This window comes from Lutra lutra, chromosome 2 (genome assembly GCF_902655055.1).
Source record: "Lutra lutra chromosome 2, mLutLut1.2, whole genome shotgun sequence".
Taxonomy (NCBI): Eukaryota; Metazoa; Chordata; class Mammalia; order Carnivora; family Mustelidae; genus Lutra; species Lutra lutra.
The window spans coordinates 108656105-108681876 of NC_062279.1; the positions used below are offsets into that span (position 1 = coordinate 108656105).

General features: G+C 40.5%; 1 protein-coding gene and 2 long non-coding RNA genes across 4 annotated transcripts; 2 read left to right on the forward strand and 1 right to left on the reverse strand.

Annotated features, from left to right (window-relative positions):
* Positions 1-2648: 2648 nt before the first annotated feature.
* LOC125093266 (uncharacterized) lies at positions 2649-22373 on the forward strand. The gene is made up of 2 exons (XR_007125190.1): positions 2649-2708; positions 21304-22373. It is a non-coding gene; the product is annotated as an uncharacterized LOC125093266 (long non-coding RNA).
* LOC125093268 (uncharacterized) lies at positions 6106-22261 on the reverse strand. Its single transcript, XR_007125191.1, has 3 exons — positions 22133-22261; positions 11375-11379; positions 6106-6116 (listed from the first exon to the last, which is right to left on the reverse strand). It is a non-coding gene; the product is annotated as an uncharacterized LOC125093268 (long non-coding RNA).
* On the forward strand, positions 15449-20500 carry RPL34 (ribosomal protein L34). Of its 2 annotated transcripts, none has more exons than XM_047718179.1 (5): positions 15449-15520; positions 17101-17174; positions 17257-17356; positions 17642-17745; positions 20370-20500. In XM_047718179.1, exons 2-5 carry the CDS (start codon positions 17110-17112, stop codon positions 20452-20454), a joined length of 354 nt encoding a protein of 117 aa, XP_047574135.1. In that variant the 5' UTR covers positions 15449-15520; positions 17101-17109; the 3' UTR covers positions 20455-20500. The 2 variants fall into 2 exon arrangements, with proteins under 2 accessions (XP_047574135.1, XP_047574136.1); XM_047718180.1 differs by lacking the exon at positions 15449-15520 and adding an exon at positions 15597-15802.
* Positions 22374-25772: the final 3399 nt, after the last annotated feature.

The window sequence follows — 25772 nt, forward strand, 5'->3', positions numbered from 1 at the left end:
TCACTTCTTTATTTTTAAATGTGATTACTAGAATATTTTAAGTTTTAAGTTACACATGTGGCTCCCATTATGTTTTTAGTGGACAGCAATGACCTAGATATTAATCCCTCGTTCGCTTTTGATGCTGCAACTATTCTCTCCCTATTAACTTTGCTTTGGATATCCTTCATTGGACAAGAAAAAAAGCCTTAATATTGATGTACTTGAATCATCAATTTTTCATTTATGACTTGTGCTTTCATGGTTGGATAAACTTCACAAAGATATTCTTCATTTTCTTTTACTCTGTATTCTCAGCTTTTCAGTGAGGTTTTGATTCATCTAGAATTCATCTTTGTATGGTGTAAGTCAAAAGTCTAGCTTCAGGGTGCCTGGGTGGCTCAGTGGGTTAAAGCCTCTGTCTTCGGCTCAGGTCATGATCCCAAAGTCCTGGGATCGAGCCCCGCATCGGGCTCTCTGCTCAGCGGGGAGCCTGCTTCCTCCTCTCTCTCTGCCTGCCTCTCTGCCTGCTTGTGATCTCTGTCTGTCAAATAAATAAATAAAGTCTTTAAAAAAATTTTTAAAAAATAATAAAATGGCGTGATCTTGGGGCCATACCTTAATCAAGTGATTAAACTTAGCATTACTAATAGTGAAACAACAGATGTAATATGACCCCTGATATGATGCAATGAGACAGACACACAACACCCCCTAAGTAGTCTTGCTGAACCCCTAAGGGTTAGCATGAATCTAATCAAACCACTACACCTAACTTCCAGTTTACCAAAAGTAAAGGGGAATGCGGAGCTAGTTAAATGATAACATGAGAAAAATAATCAGACAAATCCAAAATGTGAGACACTGTACAAGGGAACTGACCTGCAGCTCTCAAAAAGGCAACATCATGATAAAAAGGACAGTGCATTGTTCTATATGAAAACTAAAGAAACCTAAGAACCAAATGCAATGAGCAAACAACTTGATTTCATCTTGGTTTAAAATATATATATGACATTCTTGAACCAACTGGATGAATTCAACATGGAAACGATATTAATTTCTTGATGCATAACAGTGGAACTCTGGTATGTAGGAGTATATCCTTATTCTTAGAGGTTGCATGGTAAATGTTTGGCAGGGAAATGTCATGATGTCAAATTTACTTTGAAAATATCTAGAGCAAAGAGAGCAAAATGTTAGATTATTGACCTGTGGCAGAACATAGGTGAGTTCCATTGTAGAATTCTTTTAATTTTGATGTGCATGGAACTTTTTCATAAAAAACTTAGGCTAACTTGATTCGCTTCAGTAGGTGATACACATTAAAAAATAAGAAAAGTGTAGGCATAGAGCAAGTGAGAAGGGCAGTAGGGAGAAGGAGATCCTAGGCTGATGGGAAAAATTGAGTAGAGGCATGAAAGTAAAATGCTCATGTATTGAGAGATGAGGGAGTTGTCCCTGTAGATTGTATAAGATTCATTTCTGCTACCCCATATTGTTGGTGAGCAAACCTCTACTGAGCAGGCTGCCAGTGGTAAAAATCAGTTGAAGAAAAAGCTGAACATCCAGCTCTCAAGAAGAATTGGAACCCAAACAGCTCTGGGAATACAGGAATCCATAACAAGTCTTCCAAAGGGGACTGGATCAGCTCCAATCCTTTTCTCTCTTTGGGTTACTCTACCTATGAGTCAATTCTTAGGAGAGATCTAGACACAAGCAGGTTCTCCTGGCATGGGCACTAAGGAATCAGTTTCTAACTGGGTGGCATTCTTGCTCACCTAAATTCAACTCTATTGAATTCTATCTTCTGTTCTCTGAGCAACCCTTGAATCCTTCTCGTTTTGCTTGTTAGCAAGAGTTGCCTTCTGTTACTTGCCACTAAGAAACCACAATACTCCCCTGGGGATAAAAATATATTATATGTTTATAAAAAATAAAATTAATAAAAAAAAAAAAAAGAAAGAAACCACAATACAATTTCCTTTGTCTCTGTTTTATTTGTAGTTAGACTCTTGGACATTTTCCTGTCATACATTTCATGACACAATGCTTGTTGTGGTTTATTTTTGTCTGAATCTCTCTAGTAGATATAAAATTAGGAGATTTTGGAAATGTTTTTTTCCCCTCTGGATTCGGTAGGATATAGGGGTTAAGGATGGAAAGTATAGTAGGGTAAGGGTATGAGATACACAAAGAGAGAACGACAGAGAAAGAGAGAAGAAAGGAAGGGACAATAACTTGAAAACAATTCTGGTGCTAGAGTAAGTTTGTTAAATACACTGTGGAGCCTCGCCCTTAAGGAGCCTAGGACAGGAAGAAGCAACAGTTTGAGAACTAGTACGATGTCAGAAACTGGGTATGGGGCAAGTAGAGTAGGAATTGTAGTTGAATGGCCAAGGCTTTAAGGATCTCTAAGTCCTTTGGAGAGGAGAATGAAAACATACAAAGTCAAGATAGAGGAGGAAGGGGGCACCTGGATGACTCAGTCGGTTAAGTGTCTGCTTTAGGCTCAGGTCATGATCCCAGGGTTCTGGGATTGTGTCCCGCATCAGACTCCCTGCTCAGTGGGGAGACCCTGCTCCCTCTTCCTCTGCCCTTCCCCATTGGTCGTGCTCTCTCTCGGAAAAAAAAATAAGTAAATGATATCTTTTAAAAAATGAATTAGAGGGGCGCCTGGGTGGCTCAGTGGGTTAAGCCGCTGCCTTCGGCTCAGGTCATGATCCCAGGTCCTGGGTTCGAGCCCCTAATCGGGCTTTCTGCTCAGCAGGGAGCCTGCTTCCTCCTCTCTCTCTGCCTGCCTCTCTGCTTACTTGTGATTTCTCTCTGTCAAATAAATAAATAAAATCTTTTAAAAAAATAAAATAAAATAAAAATAAAAAGTGAATTAGAAAAAAAAAAGAAAAAAGAGCAGTTTCCTCAGGATTCAGGGCAATTCATATTCTCAGGTAATGATGCTTGGACCTGTAACAGCTACAAGAATCATCAAGGAGAGTTTTAAGGTAAATAAATATAGCTTAGATCTAAGGTTATATTTTGGAGTCGGCGTTAGGAAAGATAAAAGTGGTGAAGCGGGATGTAAAAATTGGTATGTGTGTTGGGGGAGGGGATCTTAAGGGGCAAGGGCTGTGGTTTCACTTCTGTATTTGCAGCCCCTGCCACTGCACCGGCACCAAGAGAACATTCAAATGCTTATGAGTAAACAGTTAAGTGGATGGATGAGAGAGTAATGTAGAAAAAAAATAATAACTTGTGGGCTATTTTAAAGAAATCCAGTGATGCTACAAGTTTCAAGGATAGGAATGACCATGGAGAGAATCCTTTTACATAGCTCAGTTTTAACTAAATATTTGTTAGATACACATTCTGTGCTCTGCACCTGCACTTGGGAAAGATACAAAGATAAAGTACAGTCCCCACCCTGATATAACTCACCATCTTGTGTGTGCAGAGGGAGAAGCAAGTACATTAGATGCCAGTAAGACTGGAGATACCATATAGCAAGGAAGAAGTAAAACAAAAGTAGGAGATGGGGTGCCTGGGTGGCTCAGTGGGTTAAGCCTCTGCCTTCAGCTCAGGTCATGATCTCAGGGTCCTAGGATCAAGCCCCGCATCGGGCTCTCTGCTCAGCCGGGAGCCTGCTTCCCCCCCCCTCTCTCTCTCTGCCTGCCTCTCTGCCTACTTGTGATATATCTGACAAATATATAAATAAAATCTTTAAAAAATTTTTTTGAAGGAGAACTTGACTGGGTGGGAAGTTAGAAGACTTAACATCAGAGATATCAGGAAGTATTGGGAGGTATTAGAAACACGCCTCAAGGCACTGGCAGAATTTCCAAAGATAAAAGCATTCAGAAAGAAGAAGTAGCACAAACAAAAGCAAGGAGGTGGGAAATAGTAGGGTATGTCCAGGAGGACAGGTTGTGATCATACCAGGAAGGTCTTGAATACCAGGATAAGGAATCTGTATTTAATCGCAGGTACTGGAAATCATTTAAGGTTTCTGAATGAGAGTTACATGGTTAAAAGTAGTGTTTCAAAGACCATGAGTTCATCAGAGTTTTATAGGACCCTGTACTCAAAGTCTGGTCTAGGGCCAGCGCATGAGCTTCACCAGACAGCCTATGAGATCTGCTGAATCTCAGCTCGCCTCCTAGACCCACGGAACATAAACCCACAAAGGAGCAAGAGTCCCCACGTGATCTGTTTGCACATTCAACTTTGAGAAGCCCTGGTGTAGATTATCGTGGAGGAGGACGATTTTACTTACGGAGACCAGTTGGAGACTTGGCCAAAGAGAGATGAACAAAGATGTCAGAAGCTAATGAGGTTGGCCGGGAAGGGAAAGGCCGTAAACGATGCAGAACTTTTAGGCTAGATGGGGATGGTGTATTTCGGCCTCACTCATTTCCCTAACAGATTAATCTTCTTCCCTTTGTTCGTGAAAGTCATTGTTTTAACACATTTTTCTTCTGTTTGTTCCTACTGTTCATTGGCAAGCCCTGCATCTTTCTGATTGCTCATTGCTCACAGGCCATAAAACAAGAGACATTTTTTCAACCCTTGTTCTTCAGGAATGCAGATGGCAACCACTGCTGTGCCACAGGCTGGAGTGAAGAAATCACATGAAGAGATTGCAAGGAAGGAGAAAAGTGAAAAATACCTTCGCTCGTACAGCAGGGTTCTCTTCCCTTCTGAGTTTAATACAAATCAAACAGGTGTGCATTGAGAGCATGGGAGTGTGTCTCCATCAGCTTTTCATTGTTGGCTTCCAGAAAATTCAGCTCTCTCAGAGAGAGGGGAAAAATAAACAGCTGAGTAGTGTGACTCATTTACACTTCAAATATACTTTGAATTGGTTATTCCTCAATTAATCAAATAGCTGGTGTGTCCCTAAAGTAGTATAAAGTGACACGCTGTGTGAAATCAATTTTTCTTTCCCCAATCATTAAATCCAGTAGCCTGTGACTACATCCCTGCTAATTCTGGTACCAGTCCTTTCATCCTCCATTAACTCTGGCACGCCTAACAGGCTGTCAAGAATAATTTCCCAGGACGTAAATAATTCAGAAATTAAAAATTAATAAATAATAACAGAGAACTACTGGGAAATAGGCTGGGTCAATTAGTGTGTTCTGCATTCTGTTTCTTCGCAGCGGGGGGGCAGGGGGGATGGGGGCGGCCAAATTCATTACTTGAATCTTTCCTTCGATTCTGAGGTCTGATTTACAGCTCTTCATTACTGGATCCAGTCAGACACAATTACTGCCATCCCTATCTCAGTTCCTAACTTCAAAGAAACGAACGTTTTCTTGTCTGCTTTTTTTCTCCTTGCAGCAGGCTCAGTTTGACATCCCTGGAATTTCTTCCACGCAGACTAATTAATAAGTCTTCGACTTATCATATTCACTTCTCTTCTTTGATGTGCTACCTTAGTCAATCATCCCATTTAATTAGAATTTCAATGATAACTTTACTTATCTTGTGGCTAGATGGAAATTAAAATAACGGGATTTTAATTCTCTTTCTTATAGGGTTATGACATTTTGGAAGAAAAAGTTTCAACACAAACATGATATTATGTACTTTCTGTGTGGGGGTGGAAGAGCTTTCTGCCAAATCATTTTCCTCTTGCTACAAAATAGTATCACTGTGGAGCAAGCAATGTTGGAAATGCACTGGATTTTTCTATAGCATCATTTCACCGAGTCCTTCACAGGAAAAAAAAATTGTCATAATGATTTGCATAAATAATTGGATCAAGTCACAGGTCATGTTGCCAACCAAGGCAGTGTCTGTCTGAAGAGAAAAAGTAGCTTCAGAAAAATCAAGGCTTTGGGTACCAAACCTTTAAAGGCTTCTGCCCTTTTCTGTCAAGCCACGCCATTTTCCATTTTGGAAAGTTCTGTGGGGGTTTCTTTAGACTTCTTCCACAAAATAGCACAAGGAAAATTAAAAGGCTCCCCCAGGAACACAGAAAACATTAGTAGGGCACATGATGTGATACTGACGTGTGATATGCAAAACTGGATAACGAAGGAGAGCAGAAAGCAGCATCTCATTTCTAGGTGACAATGCTAAGACCACTACTTCTTATTCATTCCACTGTGTGCCAGCCTCAGTCACACACTTTACTTCTGTTAATTCTCCTTATTATCCCCATATTAGAGGTAAAGAGAGAGTCTCAGCGAGGTTAACCTGCTTTCCTAAGGTCACAAAGGCAGCACGTGAGGAGGACCACATAGAGAAAACGTAAGAATAGAGTCTCAAGCCTTCGAGCATAGCAATGAAAGCTTTCCATGATCTAGCTTTATACTGTCTCTCTGCCTTATTCATGTTCTTTCTACTCAATTACATAAGCTCATCCAAAATGCATCTTCAGGGTCACCTGGCTGGCTGAGTGGGTTAAGCTTCCAATTCTTGGTTTCAGCTCAGGTCATGATCTCAGGTTTGTGAGATCGAGCCCTGCGTTGGGCTCCATGCTCAAAGGGAGGTTTTCTTCAGATTCTCTCTTGCTCTCTCTCTGCCCCTTTCCCTCTCTCTCCCCCTTCCCCCCTAAAAAGGAATAAATTTTTTTAAAAATGCATCTTCAGCATTAACCCACTGCCAGATGTTAGTATAATGATATTCTTATTAATACATTGTTGATGGTTGCCTTCATGTTTATAAATATTGGCTGAAACTCAGTCATTGTGGTTATAAACAGTGATCTCGGTCATCACAAATACATTATTTTCAAAGAGCAACTACAAACAGAAAATCATTTGCCATATACATAATCTTAGAATAAGAAAACAAGCTTTTCTTACATTTTCTTATACTATTTTTTCTCAGGAATAAAATTATTGGTTTTTCTCTTTGTCACTTAAAAAAAAGTAAGTTACTAGCAAGACGAACATCACTGGCAATTTCACATGATTATTCTATCCTTGCTCTCAAGTGCCCTCCTCTCCTCTCAGTAACAATGCCCAGTGAGACAACAAACAGTAGTTACAGTGACCAATGGAAACTTACTTCATTAGTAAGACATGAAACTACTCCATTAATGCCATTTTGAAGCTAACCTTTCAGGGATTTAATACAGTTGTTCTTTAACAATAGAACTTGGTTCATTTGCTACTTAAGACATGATTATTTAAATTAAAGTTAATTGGTTTCCTTACTCCCCTTTAGGGCATTAGGCTCAGAACATTTCTATTAGAAAAATCTAATTTGTCTCAAATTCTTATTTCTAAATTTCAGAGTGGCTAAAATGCTCTGATTTTTTAACTCTTTGTAGTAAAAATCATCTCTAAATGAGAGCTCAAATGGCAAAGCTATGAAAGTCGCAGGTGACGCAATTAGCCCAAGGGCAGGATAGGAGGTGAGGAGACCCAGAGCTCCAGTATAGGGGGAGCCCCAGGGCCCTGGCAGGGCCTGTCAGAGACCTGGAAAGCTGGGACCACTTCTGCTATTTCTCTTGAGGTTCCCAGTATAGAACATCCTCGACTGACCATGGTCTTACTTGACCATGCTGCAAAAGCGATACACATTCACTAGAAACCACCATGGAATTTTGAATTTGGCTCTTTTCCCAGGCTGGCCGTCCCTCATAGGGTACTCTGTCATGATGCTGGGCAGCTCCCCGCCCGCTGCACCGTCCCAAGGGTGAACCCCCGACAAACGGACGACCATCCCGCACCCAGGCAACCGCCCTGGTTTTCACTTCCAGAAGCATATTCGACTAATTACAGGAGATGTTCAACACTTTATGACAAACGAGGCTTTGTGTTGGATGGTTTTGCTCAACTGTAGGCTAATGTGAGTCCTCTGAGCACAATGAGGGTAGGCTAGGCTAAGCTGGGATGTTCACGCATTGTTAGGTGTATTACAGGCATTTCCAAGTTATACTATCTTCAGGATATGAGGAGTTCATTGGGAGGTAACCCCGCCGTAAGTCGAGGAAGATACGTATAAATTTTAAAATGAAGACCTGCCAAAGCAAGATTACCAAAACCACCACATATCTGGAATGCTTACACTGAACCAGTTAAAACGTTTAATACACAAAATGCTGAGTGATAGAATTGAGCTAGTCACAAATAATCACAGGATTAATAAAATGCTTTATTCATGGAGCTCTACAATGTGTGATACCCAATAATGGGACAAAGTGTGTACAAGTTCTACCATGAAAGTCTTTCTATTTCTATCCTGAATCTCAATGACTACCTCTATAACCTCATCTAGAAATACTGTTGAAATTCTTAAGTTCAAGCTCTTCTTGAATAGGAAGCTCAAATCCAAATGCTCCCTCTCATCATTCTTTGTCTCCAATCTCATTCATTCATTAAAAAAATACATATTTTTGAGTGCTTACTAGCTCCACGTGCCTAGGTATTGAAAATATATCCATCAAAAAAATATTTTTAAAAGGACATAATTTCTGTACTCATGCAGCATACTTCGAATGGAGGAAGACAAAATATATTAAACATACACACACACACACACACACACACGTGTATGTAACTATGTATAGTATGTTAGAAATTGGTAAGTGCAGAGTAAACAGAACAGGGCAGTGGTGGGGTAGGTAGGGAGACTGGGGAAGCCAATGAAGGACAGAAATGAGCAATTTAAATGGGAGACTTAGAATAGGCCTCATAGAAAAAGGGACCTTGAACAAAGAAGCAGAAAAAGTGAGAGTAAGCCATGTAGATACCTGGGAGAAGAGCATTCAAGGCAGAGAAATAGCCAATGAAGCAGGAACAACATGATGCCTTTGTGCAAATCAGAAAAGGACCCTCACTTCCCTCCACTGCCCAAATATTACTCACTACATTAACTGATCTAAGGAGAATATTTAAATTATCAACTTCCTAGATACTTAATAGATCTTAATAGTGTCTTAACAGATACTGAGAAAGAAATTAACACATTCAAAACCCATTCTTGACATGGTTAAAAAAGCAAAAAACAATTGGGTAGTAATCGATGGCTATTTTCTTAACACAGAACTTAGTAGACGCTTTCCTGTTAATGTCAGGACCAAAAAAACAGAAATGCCCATTATCTACACTACTATTTAATATTGCATTTGAAGGATCAGCCAATGGAACAGGAGAAGAGGCATAAGAACTAGAAAGGAAGAGGGAATATACCTGGATAATATACCTGGAAACCACGCAAAAATTAATAAAAAATTAAATACCAATAATATGAGAATTTAGTAAGACAGCAGGATACAAATTAATAAACAAATATTCACAGCCTTCAATGAAAAGAAAACAGTTAAATGGAGTAATGGAACAGAGGAAGCCATATAGATTAGCAACAAAACTATTAAACACCTATATATAAACTTAGTAAGAGATGTATAAAATCTCTATGAATAAAACTTTAAAAATAGAGATGAATAAACAGAATGATATCCCATGATACAATGACTCAACATCATAAAGAGGTCAGTTCTTCACAAGTTAATATATAAATATAGAAAAATAACAATGCCAAAAAAATTTTATTGGAGCTAAACAATTTGATTCTAAAATTTGCCTGTGTGTTAATATGCAAATGTTTAAATTATTTTTAATGTTTTATATAAAATATCTTGAAATCTATAAAAAGCAATCAGCCACATGAGAAGACAAGATAACAAAAGCCAAGAGAAATATCACAAAAGAAAGACATCCATGCAGAATTCAGATAATGGAGTTACCGATCATAAAACACTAAAATGATTATCCTGAACATACTCAAGCACTCAAGGTAGTAGAAGTCAAGATTGAAAAATTCAGCATATAATGTGAAGCATAAAAAGAGAAACAAATGGAAAGAGTAGAGCTGAAAAATACAATAACTGAATTTAAAAAAATCTTTCAACGTGTTTAACAGTGCATTAATATACTGAAGAGAGAATTAATGAAGGAGAAGACAGATCAAAGGAAAGCAGAATGAAGCACTGAAAAACAAAACAATGGTAAATACTAACGAGAGGGTGGGAAACTGTGTGGCTTTAACGTATAATCCTAAAGGGTTGCCTGCGTGGCTCAGTAGGTTAAGTGTCTGCCTTCGGCTCAGGCTGAGATCCTGGGGTCCTAGGATTGACCCCTGTGTCAGACTCCCTGCTCAGTGGAGAGCCTACTTCTCCTTCCCCCTGCTTCCGCCCCTGCTTGTGCTCTCTCTTTCCCTCTCCCAAATAAATAAATCTTTTAAAAATAAGTAAATAAAATACAATCTTAAAATTATTGATAATCTATCCATCAAGAGGCGAGAATATAAGTCCACTGCCTTTGAATCTAGGTTGGTTTGTGATATGATGATTTAAAAAAGGAAATACAGGGGCACCTGAGTGGCTCAGTTGTTTCAACATCTGTCTTTTGATCTCAGCTGGGCTCATGATCTCAGGGTGGTGAGATCAAGCCCCACATTGGGCTCTGTGCTCAGCAGGGAATCTGTTTGAGATTCTCTCTCTTTCCCTCTCCCTCTGCTCCCCCTACTTTCTCTCTCTCTCTCTCAAATAAATAAATCTTTAATAAAATAGGAATTAAATATTTGGTCTTGTTCTGACATATGGCTCCTAAAACCCCTAGAATTTCCTAAGTGATAAGAGCTAGAAAGTTTTTTGTTGTGTTACTGTGGTGACTTTGGGGCCTCACCTAAAGCTAGGGGCTGGTTGACTTGAAGAACCAACCATGTGGTTCCAGAACTGGTTGGGGAACCAAAACACTTCCATGTGTCACTGTGCCAGGCCTAAACTCCATAGTAACAAAAGATCCTCTTTGGGAGCCCTCACCCTGTGTATGCCTCCATCTGGTATTAATACCTTCTGTAATAATTTGGTAATTTGGTGGGAAAATGGATTTCCTGAGGTCTATAAGTCAAGTTCATCAAACCCAAGGAGGAGTCGTGGGAACTTCTGCTTCAGAGCCAGCTGGTCAGAAACACAGGTAACAAGCTGGACTCATGAGGGAAATCTGAAGTGAAAGGCAGTTTTGTGGGACTGAGTCCTTAACCTGTGGGATCTGATGTTATCTCCAGGTAGACACTATTGGGAAGCACCTCCTTCCCCCCACCTCCCCCATGCTGGAATTAGGACCCAGGCCTTGAGCATAGTGGAAACCAGAAGCATAATAAAATGGTTGTTATTTTATAACACTAACTTTGAGATGATTGGTTTTACTGCAACTAATAACTAGAAGAGAGACCTAGAGATACAGCGATAAGAATACAGTATGGACCTGGAGTTCCCAGAAGGAAAGAAAATGGGGCAAAAGCAATATCTGAACAGATAATGGCTGAGAATTTCTTAAAATTTCATGAAAGCTCTCAAGATACAGTTATAAAAGACCCAAAAACCTCACAGAATAAAGAAAAGCTTGACTAAGCACATCATAGTAAAACTAATGGAAACCAAAACTAAAATGTTCCCTAAGATAGCTAGAAAAAAAAAATTCCTTTTAAAGAAGAAAAAATAAGAATGATTTGACTTCTCAAGAGACCATAGAAACCAAAACACAACAGATTGATATTTTCAAAGCACCGAAAGGAAAAAAAATCACCAACCTTGAATTCTTATTTAGCATAGCAGAAGCTGTTGATGCCTTGCATCATATTCTTTCAGGCCAATCCTAATTTGGGCTTCATTTGTGGTCACTGATTAGTAACCTTAACTACACCTTCAAAATCCCTTTTGCCACATAACTTAATTATGAGATTATCACCATAGGACAGAAGTCACTGGGGACATCCTAGAATTCTTGACCTTCTGCCTACCACACATACCCTATGACCCACCAATTCCACTTCTAGGTTTATACCCAACTGAAAAGTATACATTTTCTTCACAAAATACAGGTACTGTAGTAGCAGCACTGTTCAGGATAGCCTGAACTTGGAAACCACCTTATGGCCTTCAACAGAAGAATAGTAGTATGCTTGCTCAGTGGAATTCTATTGACCTATGAGAATTTTAAAAATACATAAATGAATATTATAAACAAGATTGAACAAAGAAGCAAGATACAAAGAATTTTGTTCAGTTATATATAAATTTTGCCAAAAATCGGCAAAACTTATCTATGGGGTAGAAGTCAGAGTAGAGGTTACCCTTGGAGAAGAGGAAAGAATGGGAGTACGTAGAGAAGTCATTTGGAGTGGTGATGATACTATGTCTTATCTAGGTGTGTTCAGTCTGTGAAAATTTATAAAATTATATATGTATTGTATGTGCAAAGATTAAAAATTCTGCTTCAAGCAAATCTTAGAAAATCCAAAAGAATCTTCATACAAATTACTAGTAATAAAATTTATCAAGATGGCTGAAAGTAAAATTAATATACAAGCAACTCCGTTTCTATATATCAACAACAACAAAAATAGAATACAGACTTAAAAAGACACCTTTCACAACAGAATCAGAAAATGTCAACTTTTTTTTTTTTAAAGATTTTATTTATTTATTTGACAGAGAGAGAGATCACAAGTAGGCAGAGAGTCAGGCAGAGAGAGAGGGGGAAGTAGGCTCCCTGACAAGCAGAGAGCCCGATGCGGTCCTCCATCCCAGGACCCTGAGATCATGACCTGAGCCGAAGGCAGCAGCCTAATCCACTGAGCCACCCAGGCGCCCCAGAAAATGTCAATTTTAATTAACCTAGAAATAATCTAACAAAAGGCATGCAAATCTCTCTAGAAAAATTATAAAACTTTATTAAGGGATATTAAAGAGGACTTAAATAGGGTGCCTGGGTGGCACAGTGAGTTAAGCATCCATCCCGTGGATTCAGCTCAGGTCGTGATAGTTTCAGCTCAGGCTGTAACCTCAGGGCCATCAGATCCAGCTCTGTGTCCGGCTCTGTGCTCAGTGCAGAGGCTGCTTAGGACTTTTGCTTCCTTTCTCTCTGTCCCATCCCACCCTCGCTCTCTCTCTCTCCCAAATAAATTAAAAAAAAAAAAATCTTAAAAAAAGAGAGGACTTATACACTGAGAGATGCTACATTCATATTTATGAAAACTTCATATCACAAAAATGTTAATTTTCCTCTAATTGACCCAGGTTCAATGCAAATGCAAGCAAAACTCAGAGTAGCGGACTCTAAAATGTATCTGGGAGAGAGAAAAGGTTAGGATTTTTCGTTCCAAAAAAGAAGGAAAAGTAGTGCATATTTGTACTTCTAGTACTTAGGATCTACTAAAGAATTTAGAGAGTGTGGAACTAATAAAGACAACATGACCAGTGGAATAGAGTGAAGAGCCAGAAACAGACCCACACAGATATGGAACATTGCCATACAACACAGCTAAGATATCAGACTGGTGGGGAAAGGGGGTATTCAGTAAGTGGAGCTGGAAAAAAAAAATGATTATACATACTGGAAAGAAAGAAAATTGTATCCCTACCTCACTCTATACACAAAAATTAACTCTAAATGAGTCAATAATAAGACTTTAAATCACTAGAAAATATAGGTGATTATCTTAGACTGTTGAGTAGAAAAGCATTTTTGAAACAAGATGCAAAACGCACAAACTCAGCAAAGATACATTTGACCACATTGAAATTAGTACCTTTTATGAAAAATCTCTCAAATACATGAATTTTAAACCTCAAAGTTTCCCAGACTGAGCCAGAAAAAAAAAAAGTGTGATAGGTTCATCTTATTTCAATCTCACAAAAGTTTATAGAATATTTAGTTAGAGTACACAGAAGTCAATGAATGGGGAACTGAGAGACAGAAAGATTAATAAAAACAGAGGAGGTTCTTGGAAATATTTAATAAGATGCCCACATCTCTGATAAGACCGATCGAAAAAACACAAGACAAAGGGAATACCAGAAGGACAAAACCTGAAGGATGGAAAGAAGAAAGTAACTCACGATTATGTCAGGGGAGAAGCAGCTATTTGAGAGTCAGCGAAGGGGAGGATATAACCAGAGCCTTCCAGGGTGACAAAGATGTGAGGGATGATGTAAGTAACAGGACTCACCAACCAAGGCAGATCTCTAATAGGAACAGGGCGTCTGTCCCCAGCCACTTGCCTGCTTTCTCACCTCAACAGTCAGGCTGGGAAATGGGGAAGGGAACTTTAGTGGCTACTAGGAGGCTCTAGACTCAAATCCCCTCTTCAGGGACAATGCAGGAGGCTCGCAGCAGCTTCCCTCACTAGAGGCTGCTCTCAGCAGCTTCCCTCACTAGAGGCTGCTCTCAGCTTCAAGAAACTGCCTCACCCATGCTCCGGTGGGATCCAGGCTCAGGACTGACTGATGTGGAAGTGTAAAGGCCTGGCTCCTTGGCGGATTTGGGACAACTATGAAGAGCCATCCTCATTCCAGAGCTCTTGATAGGAACAGCTGAGGCCTCAGTGGTGGATTCCTACTTCGTCACTTCCTTAGGAGTTGGGTATTTTTTAAGGGCATTCCCCAATACACCAGCGTGCTGCTCTCTCTCAGTCTGTTAGCAGGGAGCGTAAGATAAGGATTTAAAGGCCCTTTTTAGCATTTTTTCCTTAGGACCCGATTAAAGTGCTCTTTAGTTTTTTGGAGGTCATGAACCTCTTAGGCAATATAATGAAAACTAAGGACTCTTGTCTCAAAAAAAATACACCTAGGCACTTAATGTAAACTTTCACATGGCACAGGCCCAGCTCAAACTTTATTACCTATGTGAAGCTCTGTACATAATCATAAAATTAGCCACCATTTATTGAGCACTTGCTTTGGACAAGACCTGTGCTAAGTGCTTCAGTTTGATTCTGCCTTTGATCACGGCATGACTCATTTAAAGACTTGCTCAAGGGGCGCCTGGGTGGCTCAGTGGGTTAAACCTCTGCCCTCGGCTCAGGTCATGATCTCAGGGTCCTGGGATCAGTGGCATCCGGCTCTCAGCTTCGCCTGGCTCTCAGCTCCTCCCGGAGCCTGCTTCCTCCTCTCTCCCTGCCTGCCTCTCTGTCTACTTGTGACCTCTGTCTGTCAAATAAATAAATAAAATCTTAGAAGAAAAAAGACTTGCTCAAAATAACACAGCTAATAATTAGCAGATACTAGATTTAAATCCAATTTGTTAACCTTGTGCTTTGGATGAATGACAAGAAAAAAGAAGGGAAATTTAGAGTAATTCTTTACTCTCTTTACTCTCTTACAAAGGTCACCTAGTAACAAGTGTCAGAACTGGGATCTAAATCCTCGACTAACTACAAAGCCAGGGCTCTTTGGGTTCAACGCGTCGTTGTGTCCCTCAGAATGAAAAAAGTTGACTTTGTCCCACCTCTGCCCTTTGCAGCTCCCTTTGTTATTTGCATTTGTTTCTCCAGCGATTCCCGGAAGAGCTTTGTGTGGCGCTTTTGCGGAAGGCTAACGTGCAGGCCCCCAGGCAAGGGCGGCTCGCCAGTTGCCGTACAACATGGCAGCTCTATGCATCTCCCTCTGGCTGAGGGGCGCTGGGTGGCATCCGTACACCAAGGCGGCGCTGGTTCTGACGTAACTTCCCATCCGACGCAGTCAGAGTTAACCTTTAAACTTGCATGCGCTTCCGTTTTCCTCTTCCGGGGACAGCTTCCGTAGGTATGGCTGCTTTTTTCGTTTCAGTATCCCTAACTCTTTTTACAATCGGCTGCCATCGGGGGAATTGAGGGAGCCAGGATGTCTCAGGCTTAGCTCTTTGAACTGGCGTGGGGTCAAAGGTTCAGGAGGAAGGCTGGTGGTGAGCAGGTCCCCGGCTTTTTAGCTTCAGACAGCCATCCATCCGGACCTCCCTTCCCCAGCCGGGAGTACCTGGAGCTCACAGCTCGGGCCTTTGCCGGCTTAGAAGTCGCGTTTGGAGACCTACGAGTTGTCATCCGGCAGGTTGAGACTGCGGCATCGCGGAACATTTTATATGTTACGCACACATTTTATCATTGGGCCTGCATATATGTTTAGGCTTTGGGATGGCGGACGACCAGTATGTCCGGGTCGTTATTTCAGAATGTTTTCATTTCCAAGGCCAGTACCAAGGGAGATAAAAAAAATGTTCAGAGGGAGTATTCTGTCTTGGTTTTGGAGCTGTAAACGGAATGGTAGCTGTTTGGATCTCCCGCATTGGCCTTTGGTGTCAACCGTTATGTTTTGGTGTAATGTTAGGAGCTCATACCAGCAAATGAAGGCTGTTTTCTTTTACATCGCATGTGATGTAGCGATTGCGAAGTTGGGGGTTAAAAAATGAGGATTCAAGTCTTGTTTACATTTTCGTGTTACTTTGAGTGGTTAACTGAAAAACGGTTCCTGTGCGTACTTGCATATCCGATTTGCTAAGTGACCTCATTCAGTATTATTTTCTGTTGGTAAATGAGAAAAAAAAAAAAAAAAGCTGTAATTCAAAGACACTTTGATACCAAAATAAGTGTTAGTTGGTGCTTGACTTGTCCCACATGCTACTTTGGTCTGAGTCACTGAGCCCTGAGCATCTTTTATAGGACAGGCACTCCAGTAGGTTGAGCAGGTTCGCTTCTGTCATTTAATCTTAGTGACAGCCGTGTGAATTCGGTAGAAGTCTTGTTTTAGAGACAAGGAGGCTGGGTAGCCCCTTCCAGTGGATGGCATAGGTGAGGGTATAACTTAAATGTTCAGGTGCAGTTTTTCTTTAAAAACTGTTGTAAACTTGCCTGTTCTTAACACTTTTTTCTGGACACCACGCCAAACAGATTTACTGAGAAAGAAGTCTGGCAGATTTTAATCAGTGCCATCATTGATTACTATCAGGAGAACAAATATGGGCCTCCTAGCATTCTTACCAATCACTTTAAAATATAAGTAGTTTTAAAGTACGGAGTTCTTTTCATAAGGTACTTTAAGGATTAATGTGTAGGGGCGCCTGGGTGGCTCAGTGGGTTAAGCCACTGCCTTCGGCTCAGGTCATGATCTCAGGGTCCTGGGATCGAGTCCCACATCGGGCTCTCTGCTCAGCAGGGAGCCTGCTTCCCTCTCTCTCTCTGCCTGCCTCTCTGTCTACTTGTGATCTCTGTCAAATAAATAAATAAAATATTTAAAAAAAAAGGATTAATGTGTATAAGAATATGTATATGGAATGTATGAAGTAGGTGATACCGTCTGTTGTGAGGTTTGAATTATTTCCACAATTCAGTTTTATTCCGTTCTTAATTCAGGCATTCAGAATGGTCCAGCGTTTGACCTACCGTCGTAGGCTGTCCTACAATACAGCCTCTAATAAAACTCGGCTGTAAGTATTTCTGAAATTCAAAATACATATTGTTGTTTACTCTGCAGAATGCTGAGCTTTTCCCTATCCTCTCACTTCCTAGGTCCCGAACCCCAGGTAATAGAATCGTTTACCTTTATACCAAGAAGGTTGGGAAAGCACCAAAATCAGCATGTGGCGTGTGCCCAGGCCGACTTCGAGGAGTAAGTGATCCTTCTGCTATGAATAACAAGAGCTAGTGAGCATTAATACCTTGGTAAGAGAATGCGTGAAGGAGAGGTCGCCACTGGGAAGGTTGAGAAGTGCTAATTATCCATGATCCACGTCTGTCAAGAACATAGACTTTTAAAGCCTAAATGACAGATGCAGTGAGATGCCTTTCAGATAAATGAGTATACCATTTCCTGTTCTGACCTAGCCTGCCCACATGTCAAATCCAGGACAGTTTCTGTTAAACCATCAAAGTAATCTCAGTGTTGACTTTGCAGGTTCGTGCTGTGAGACCTAAAGTGCTTATGAGGTTGTCTAAAACGAAAAAACATGTCAGCAGGGCCTACGGTGGTTCCATGTGTGCCAAGTGTGTTCGTGACAGGTAAATATAACTCTTAAATCGAGTGGTCTTTCTTGAACTTGTGTGCGCATGTGTCTGTTCCATTGCATGCTGGTCATAGAAGACTAGTGAACTTTAAACGAAAGTTGCATATTTTGGAATGCTTCCTAGACTAGGGATAATTGGTGCTCTGCAGACTGGTTCAAACTAATTCACTTGAGATTTTGGGGCATTCTTATGCTAGATGTAGAAATGAAATTGACCTTGGTTTTGTGGGGGAGGCAGGTAAGAAACTAGTAAGTTGTAGGTTACTCAGGTAGATGGAGAGTGGAAGGTCTTAAAAGTGTAGGAACAAAATAACTAGATGTGGAGCGCCTGGGTGGCTCAGTGGGTTAAAGCGTCTGCCTTTGGTTCCTGTCATGATCTCAGGGTCCTGGGATGGAGCCCCACATCCAGCTCTCTCCTCAGCAGGGAGCCTGCCTGCTTCTCTCTCTCTTTCTCCCTGCCTCTCTGCCTACTTCTGATCTCTTATCTGTCAAATAAATAAATCTTTTTAAATATTTAAAGTAAATCTTTTTAAAAAACAAAATAACTAGATGTAGTTCTGGTGTGGCTGGAGCAGTGTTGTGGGAGGTAATAGACGAAAGGTACAAGTCACAGATAGGAAGGCCCTTACAAGACAGATTTTTAGCTTGATCCTTAAACATGGAGGGATTGATGGGTTTCGAGCAGGGCCTTTGGTGGGCCAGAATCTACACCTACAGCAGAATGAATAGTAACCATATTCTTTGAACAAAAGGTGAGTGCTTGGAACGGTTCAGTTCCTCTTCTTCATGTAGGCTGAGGCACTGGCACCTGCATTAAGACGTAAAGGCTGGGTGGAGAGGGTTATAGGAGATGAGAGTGTTCCAGGTAGAGGACAGGACTTAGCTACGTGAAAGAATTGGTAGTGGCCTAGGTACTTTAGGAGTGGAAACGGTGGAGTCTGTGATGGTAACATTTACTGGGTGTTTCAATGATAAACATTGTCACAAATCCATCTGGGACGGGTTTCTGTTTTACTTTTTGTGAAGAAACCAAGGCTTGTTTAAATTCACATAGCCGCTAAGGGACAGCACTGGGATTCATTCTAGTTTTTATTGAGGCCCTTGCTTTTAAACTCACTGATTTTATAAACATGAATTGCCTCCAAAGACTAAGTGGAAGAATTTGTGAGGTAAGTTGGTCTTCACAAGTTAAGGAGCTGGTTCATTGAGTGGGTTGCCTCCAATTTATTCAATTCTATAAAATGGTTAAAGTAGGTTTCTAAACCAAATCCGGCACCAAACTTGGGAAGTTCACTCTGCCTTTCAGGAGTTAATTTGTAGGGGGATGGTAAGGCATGTTAGAGTAATACAAGTAGAAAATTTAATGTAACTTGCATGAAATACAGGAAAGCTGAACTATGATTGAAGTTTTGAGGAGATCATTACCTTCCAAGTTGCTGGGACTCTGTGAATGGCATTTGAACGATAGGTAAATATTGCCCAAGAGGTTGAAAGGGCATTTAGGCAAGGAATGTAAAGGAATGAGAAATGAGATTGGAAAGGTATATTGGAGATGAGAGGGTCATGAGTTAGTTTTAAGCGAAAAGGGTTTGGCTTTTTACCAGTGTTTGGTTCCCAGACTTTGCTAAACATAATCATGGGCACATTATTATTATTATTATTTTTTTTTTTTTAAGATTTTATTTATTTATTTGACAGAGAGAAATCACAAGTAGGCAGAGAGGCAGGCAGAGAGAGAAGAGGAAGCAGACTCCCTGCTGAGCAGAAAGCCCGATGTGGGGCTTGAACCCAGGACCCGGGAACATGACCTGAGCCGAAGGCAGCGGCTTAACCCACTGAGCCACCCAGGCGTCATGGGCACATTATTAAAAATAGGATTTACAGGCCCTAGCTCTTAAGAGATTTGGGTGTAGGTCTACTGGTAGTCTGTAGGTTAGTGTTAGCTATGACTCTGAGAGGAGTGTGGTCTTTGAGTAAGTTTAGGGAATGAGTCCAAAATCCCAGGAATTTTAGGCAGGGTTATAAACAGGGGTACCAATAAAGAGCATAGGTGGGACAGGTTTTTTTTGGGAATTTACTTTCTCTCTGGAGGTAACTTTGCTTTTAACAAGTGGTGGTGAGAACCAGCTGTTTGTCAGGTCCTATGCACTGTAATAAAAATGATTAATAAAAAAAGTACTTTCTCTCTAAATGGAGGTTCAAAGTACAGAAATTGCATCTCTTTCCCAAGTTTCATCTTCATAAAGTCTTGTGAAATGGGTATGAACTTACTGCTGTACCTTAACAACAGAGAAGGTAACTTGCCCAAGATCACATAGCTAGTAAGTCGCAGAGGTGGCCTCATTCAAGCTGTAGAATCTTTACACTTGAGAAATTGCCTCTTGCTAATATCTTTTAACCCACCATTTTGATTCCGCACACATAAATCCTTCATGACTCAGAAGAAGAGTTGCAGGTGCAATCAGCATAGAATTGAGGGACTATCCTGCTTTAAATGCCAGCGCAGGAAGGAGACTTCAGCTAAACAGTCTACCCATCTAATTTCAGCTCCTGAGTGTTTAGTCTGTACTTGTAGGTTTCGTTTACTTATAAGTGTTCATTTAATATTTCTCTTTCTAGGATCAAGCGTGCTTTCCTTATCGAGGAGCAGAAAATCGTTGTGAAAGTGTTGAAGGCACAAGCACAGAGCCAGAAAGCTAAATAAAAAAAAAAAAATGAAGCTCTTTTGAGTAATAAAAAAATCAAAAGGCTTGATCTGTTATTGCTGTTGTAATTTGTTAGTATACCCATTTCTATGGTGTTTGGGGATTTCATTATTTTTAGGTGGTTGCTTTTTCTGAAACAGGAAATGGAGGTCAGTGATACATAGAATTTTTGGATGGCAGCTCTGGAAGACTTGGACAGTTTGAGAAAAGTGGCCCTTAAAATATCTGGATGTTTCTTTTAATTCCTCTGAATAATTTCCATAGAGTCTCCCTTCAGCTCCAACATTGACAGGACAGAATTACAGTGTTCAATAAGTTACTTGGAATGGAATCTTTTACACCATCTTATTTAAACCTTACATTTCTTTAGGTCAGTTCAAAATGGTGTATATTGGAGAGCTCGAAACTTCATATTCAGCAAATAATGAGCTCTTATATACAAAACTTGTGGATCTAATGAAATTCAAACTGGTTGATGTTGAATTTATAATCAGTTCAGAAATTAAAGTAACGGAACTTGGTTATATTTATTCTTGAAAGCTGTGTGATATTCCTAACAACTCTTAATAATATAAAAGTGTGTAAAGAGTGAGAATAGCTCATTCTTACAGTGCTTAGACGGTACCAAGCATTTTCTAATATTCTATGTACATTAGTTCATTTGAATTGCCTTCCAAGACCATTTTTCGGATCATGTCAAGCTTATTTTTTTTTTAAGATTTTATTTATTTATTTGTCAGAGACAGAGGGAGAGAGAGTAAGCGAGCACAGGCAGACAGGCAGGCAGAGGCAGAAGGAGAAGCAGGCTCCCCGCCGAGCAAGGAGCCCGATGTGGGACTCGATCCCAGGACGCTGGGACCATGACCTGAGCCGAAGGCAGCCGCTCAACCAACTGAACCACCCAGGCGTCCCATGTCAAGCTTATTTTTAATCTCAGGGGAGCATAGAGAGCAGAGGCTGGCTACTTGTACAAGCAAAGAAATCTAGTCACCAAAAAGAGATTTCTATATATTTTGATCCTTTTCCTCAATCTAGGTGTTCGGTTACTGGTATGATGGAACTTAGATGTCTCAGGCAGAGGAGTGTTTCCTCTTATAAATGACCGCCCTTTTAAAGAGGAAAGGTGTCCTGGGACTAGTAAGTGGCTAAGCTGACACAGGAACTCCAGCAGTAAAGAATTTCTAATCCTGGCTTTGCCATGTGTGACGCTTCAAAATACTTCACGTCGTCTTTGAGTCCCTTTGATAACCCCGTGACATCTATGTTATCCCCAATTTGCAAATAAGGAAACGGAGGCACACAGGTTATATAATAGTACCCAGAGCCATTTGTTTTTAGGATTTTTGCAAATAATACATTTAGTGGTTGAAATCAAATGACTGTCACTCCCCACAAAGACAAATGATAGCTGAGACCCCTATTGTCAGCCTAGTCTTAATTGAGATCCACCAGGTAATAGAGTTACCTTCTGTAATGTGTAATCATGATATAAAATGAGATTTCTAATGGGGTTATAGTACCAAGGAAAATGGAATTCTGAGGTGAATGAAACAGTCTTTTCACTGACTTAGGCCAACCCATACTACAGGGACAAGTTTGGTGATTTGGTGTGTGTGTTCTATATAAGAACGTGAAAGTGAGTATGTTTAAAATAACATTAAAAAACAATGTTTCAACATTTTAATTCAGTTATTTGCTTGCTTTGTAAACTAATCTAGCTTGTAATTGTTGAATACTGGCTATGGAGGGGACAGCCTCTGTTTGCCAGCCCAGCACCCATATGCTTCCCTCTACCACTCAGGGTGCGTAGGACAGCTTGACTGAACACAGACTACCTGGTGAGTTGGACTAAGGTTCAGCAAGATGAGTAGGTTAAGAAATTTGAGAAAAGCATTAAAGTTACATACTTTCCAAAGAATGTATTTGTTAAGTGGTTTAACCTTTTTTAAATTTGCAACATTCTCACTTCCATAAAACGTCTTTGCAGACAATTTGAAAAGTATGGAAAAAACCGAGTGAAAAAAATCCCTTTTTATTTCAGTATATAGGTTATTTAACCGTTCGATTTTTTCCAGGCATAGATTTTAAATCAAAGTTGGAGGGATACTATATAAATTTTCAACCCACTTTATGGAAAAATATTTCAATGGCTGCATCTGCCATCAAATCTACGTGCCACAATTGACTCCCTTTCTTTTGAACATTTAGGTGATTTCCAGTTTTTCTTTTTTAATACTCGTGAGCATTCTTACATATTTGATCATTTCATTTATGGTGATTGTTTTTAAATTCATAAGCTGGCACTGAAGTATGGTACATATATGAAGTTTTAGTTCCTAGGGTTGCAGTAGTGCTTCCTAAGTGTCTTAGTCTGCTCAGGCTGCTGTAACTAATTACCACAGTCTGAGGGACTTAAACTACAAACATATCTCCTAGTGCTAGACTGATAGGGCTAAGCTCAGTGCTGGCCAATTCAGTTCTTAGTGAGGGCCCTCTTACTGGTTAGCAGAGGGTTATCTCCTTGTATCCACATGATGGAAAAAGAGAAGCAAGCCCTCTTGTGTCTCTTACAAGGGTGCTGATGCCATTATGAGGGCTTCACCCTCAAGATTAATTACCTCTCAAAGGCCCCCTTGCTACTTATACCATCACATTGGGGAGTAGGGTTTCCACTTAGGAATTTTGAGGGTGACACAGACATGCTAATTCCATAACATTAACAGTTATGAGATGTTCCTGAATGGTGACCCGTTTCTTCACCTGTGTTAGTTGAGCCACTGAAGTTCTTGACCACAGGCCATCCTTCTTCAGCTGCCCTTTGCTTATGCCTCTCCTCACCTCTTCCCCCCGCATTGTGCAGTCCAGCTTCCTCCTCCCACCCCTGCACTCAAAGCAGTGCCAAATTCGACGTGTAGTGTGTAGATCAAGAAGGACATAGATGGGGCGCCTCGGTGGCTCAGTGGGTTAAGCCGCTGCCTTCGGCTCAGGTCATGATCTCGGGGTCCTGGGATCGAGTCCCGCGTCGGGCTCTCTGCTCAGCAGGGAGCCTGCTTCTCTCTCTCTCTCTCTCTCTCTCTCTGCTCAGCAGGGAGCCTGCTTCTCTCTCTCTCTCTCTCTCTGCCTGCCTCTCTATTTGTGATTTCTCTCTGTCAAATAAATAAACTCTTTAAAAAAAAAAAAAAAAAGAAGGACGTAGATGGGTGTGAATATAGTACCAACTCTGCCCAAGTAACCAAAATGAATTATGCACTGTTCTGCGTTTTGATTTTGTAAAAAGCGAAACAAAGCTTTTATTGAATCCAGTTCTGTGTTGTGTGACTTAAGTATTGTTGACGTTTCCTAAAAAGACATTAAAAAGAGCCCTTAATGCCCGAATGTAGTCAGTGGTTTCTTTTTAAAGTCTAGTATTTCTCCTTCCATTGAATTGCTTATAAATTCTGTTAGAAGGATGGGGGAGGTGGTCTTCTACCCTTAAAAGCAGAAAATCTCCATATGTTTAAGTAAGTAAATTAAGTTTATTTTCAGCAATGTAATAACATACTTAGAATTTTTACCCTAATGATTTGGAGCTTGGGTTCCCAGAATTTTGATAGTCAGGACTACATGCAGCTTTAAATATAAACTGTATTTCTCATCACACCAATTAAAATCATATACAGTTCTTATGGAGTAAGATTGTGAAGCAGGGTGGAATATTAAGTTTTTTCTCTGAGGTGGATTACTTAGCAAGTTTATAATTATTAGCTGTTACCAACAGAGCCAGTGGTGTGCGGAGCCAGCTCATTCCAGCTGTGAGAGCCAATTGCGTGCATTTCTTCCCAGCTCTGTGTTTGTTGATGTCCGGTTCGTACCTTGAAATTATCATGGCAGGAGTATTTACATATGGGAAATCACCAAATGCTACAAAAATTTTTTTCTCTCCATGGGAGTTGCATGTTAAATATTACCGGGGAGCCTGGGTGGGCTCAGTCGGTTAAGCGACTGCCTTTGGCTCAGATCATGATCTCAGGGTCCTGAGTTCGAGCCCCACTTTGGGCTCTCTGCTCAGTGGGGAGCCTGCTTCTCCCTCTTCCTCTGCCTGCCATTCTGCTTGCTTGTGTACGCACACACTCTGTCTCTCTCTCTCTGTCAAATAAAATCATAAAAAAATATATTGCCAGCAAGCCACTGGCCATTTCTCAACTTAAATATGATTTTGCTTGGGGCACCTGGGTGGCAGAGCTGGTTGAGCATTGGATTCCTGGTTTCAGCCAGGTTGTGATCTTGGAGTCCTGAGATCTAACCTAGCCAGGCTCCGTGCCCTTAATTTGCAACTTAAATATGATACTACTGTTGGTTTCAGGAGCTCTACATATATTTCGTACATATATGATAATGATTTACACCTTAAAATTGTAACTAATGACTATTAATGCTTTGATTCTGTCAATATTCTGGGATTTTATTTTTTTTTTTTTTTAAGATTTTATTTGACAGAGAGCAAGAGAAGGAACACAGGCAGGGGGAGAGGGAGAAGCAGGCTTCCCGCCGAGCAGGGAGCCTGATGTGGGGCTTGAACCCAGGACCCTGGGATCATGACCTGAGCTGAAGGCAGACACTTAACAACTGAGCCACCAGGTGCCCCTTGGTTTTATAACATAGAAAAACAAAGTGTTTATTGAATCTGGGTGTGTGAATGTAGAGGAAAATAATTTAAAACCTTACAAACGTGCAAGGTTCATCTCTTTAAACAATGAGAACTAGATGTGATAAACACTGTATTCTAAACCAGGAGTAGAAAAGTTAAGACAGTCTTCATGAATTTCCTTTCTAAAGGATAAGATCCAATAATTCTGGATCAAAAGATGTTTTCAGGTTTCCAAAATACTAGCTGTTTAGTAATTTTGAGTAAATCTTAAATGTTTCTGGTTAATCTGAAGGATTATATAAATATTTTTGCCACTACATTTATAGTCTTAACAGTTTGCTTTAGTTTTCATTTGTTCACTCAGCAAATACTTATTAGAAACGACTGTGTTCCAGAAATTGTGCTCTTGGTAAATAGTAATACAGAAGTCAACAAAGCAGGCTCTTCCCTGCTGTCATGGCACAGAGGGGAGACCATGTTAAATGAGGAAATAAATACATTTTTTAAGGTTTTTATTTATTTATTTGACAGACATCACAAGTAGGCAGAGAGGCAGGCAGAGAAACATGGGGAAGAAGGCTCCCTGCTGAGCAGAGAGCCCGATGTGGGGCTTGATCCCAGGACCCTGAGATCATGACCTGAGCTGAAGACAGAGGCTTAACCCACTGAGCCACCCAGGCGCCCCAATAA

Bases quoted from the DNA above. Each gene is read 5' to 3' on its own strand.
- RPL34 (XM_047718179.1), top strand. From the start codon at position 17,110: ATGGTCCAGCGTTTGACCTACCGTCGTAGGCTGTCCTACAATACAGCC. The intron at 17,175-17,256 runs GTAAGTATTTCT...CTCACTTCCTAG, and splicing joins GCCTCTAATAAAACTCGGCT to GTCCCGAACCCCAGGTAATA. The intron at 17,746-20,369 runs GTAAATATAACT...TTCTCTTTCTAG, and splicing joins GCCAAGTGTGTTCGTGACAG to GATCAAGCGTGCTTTCCTTA.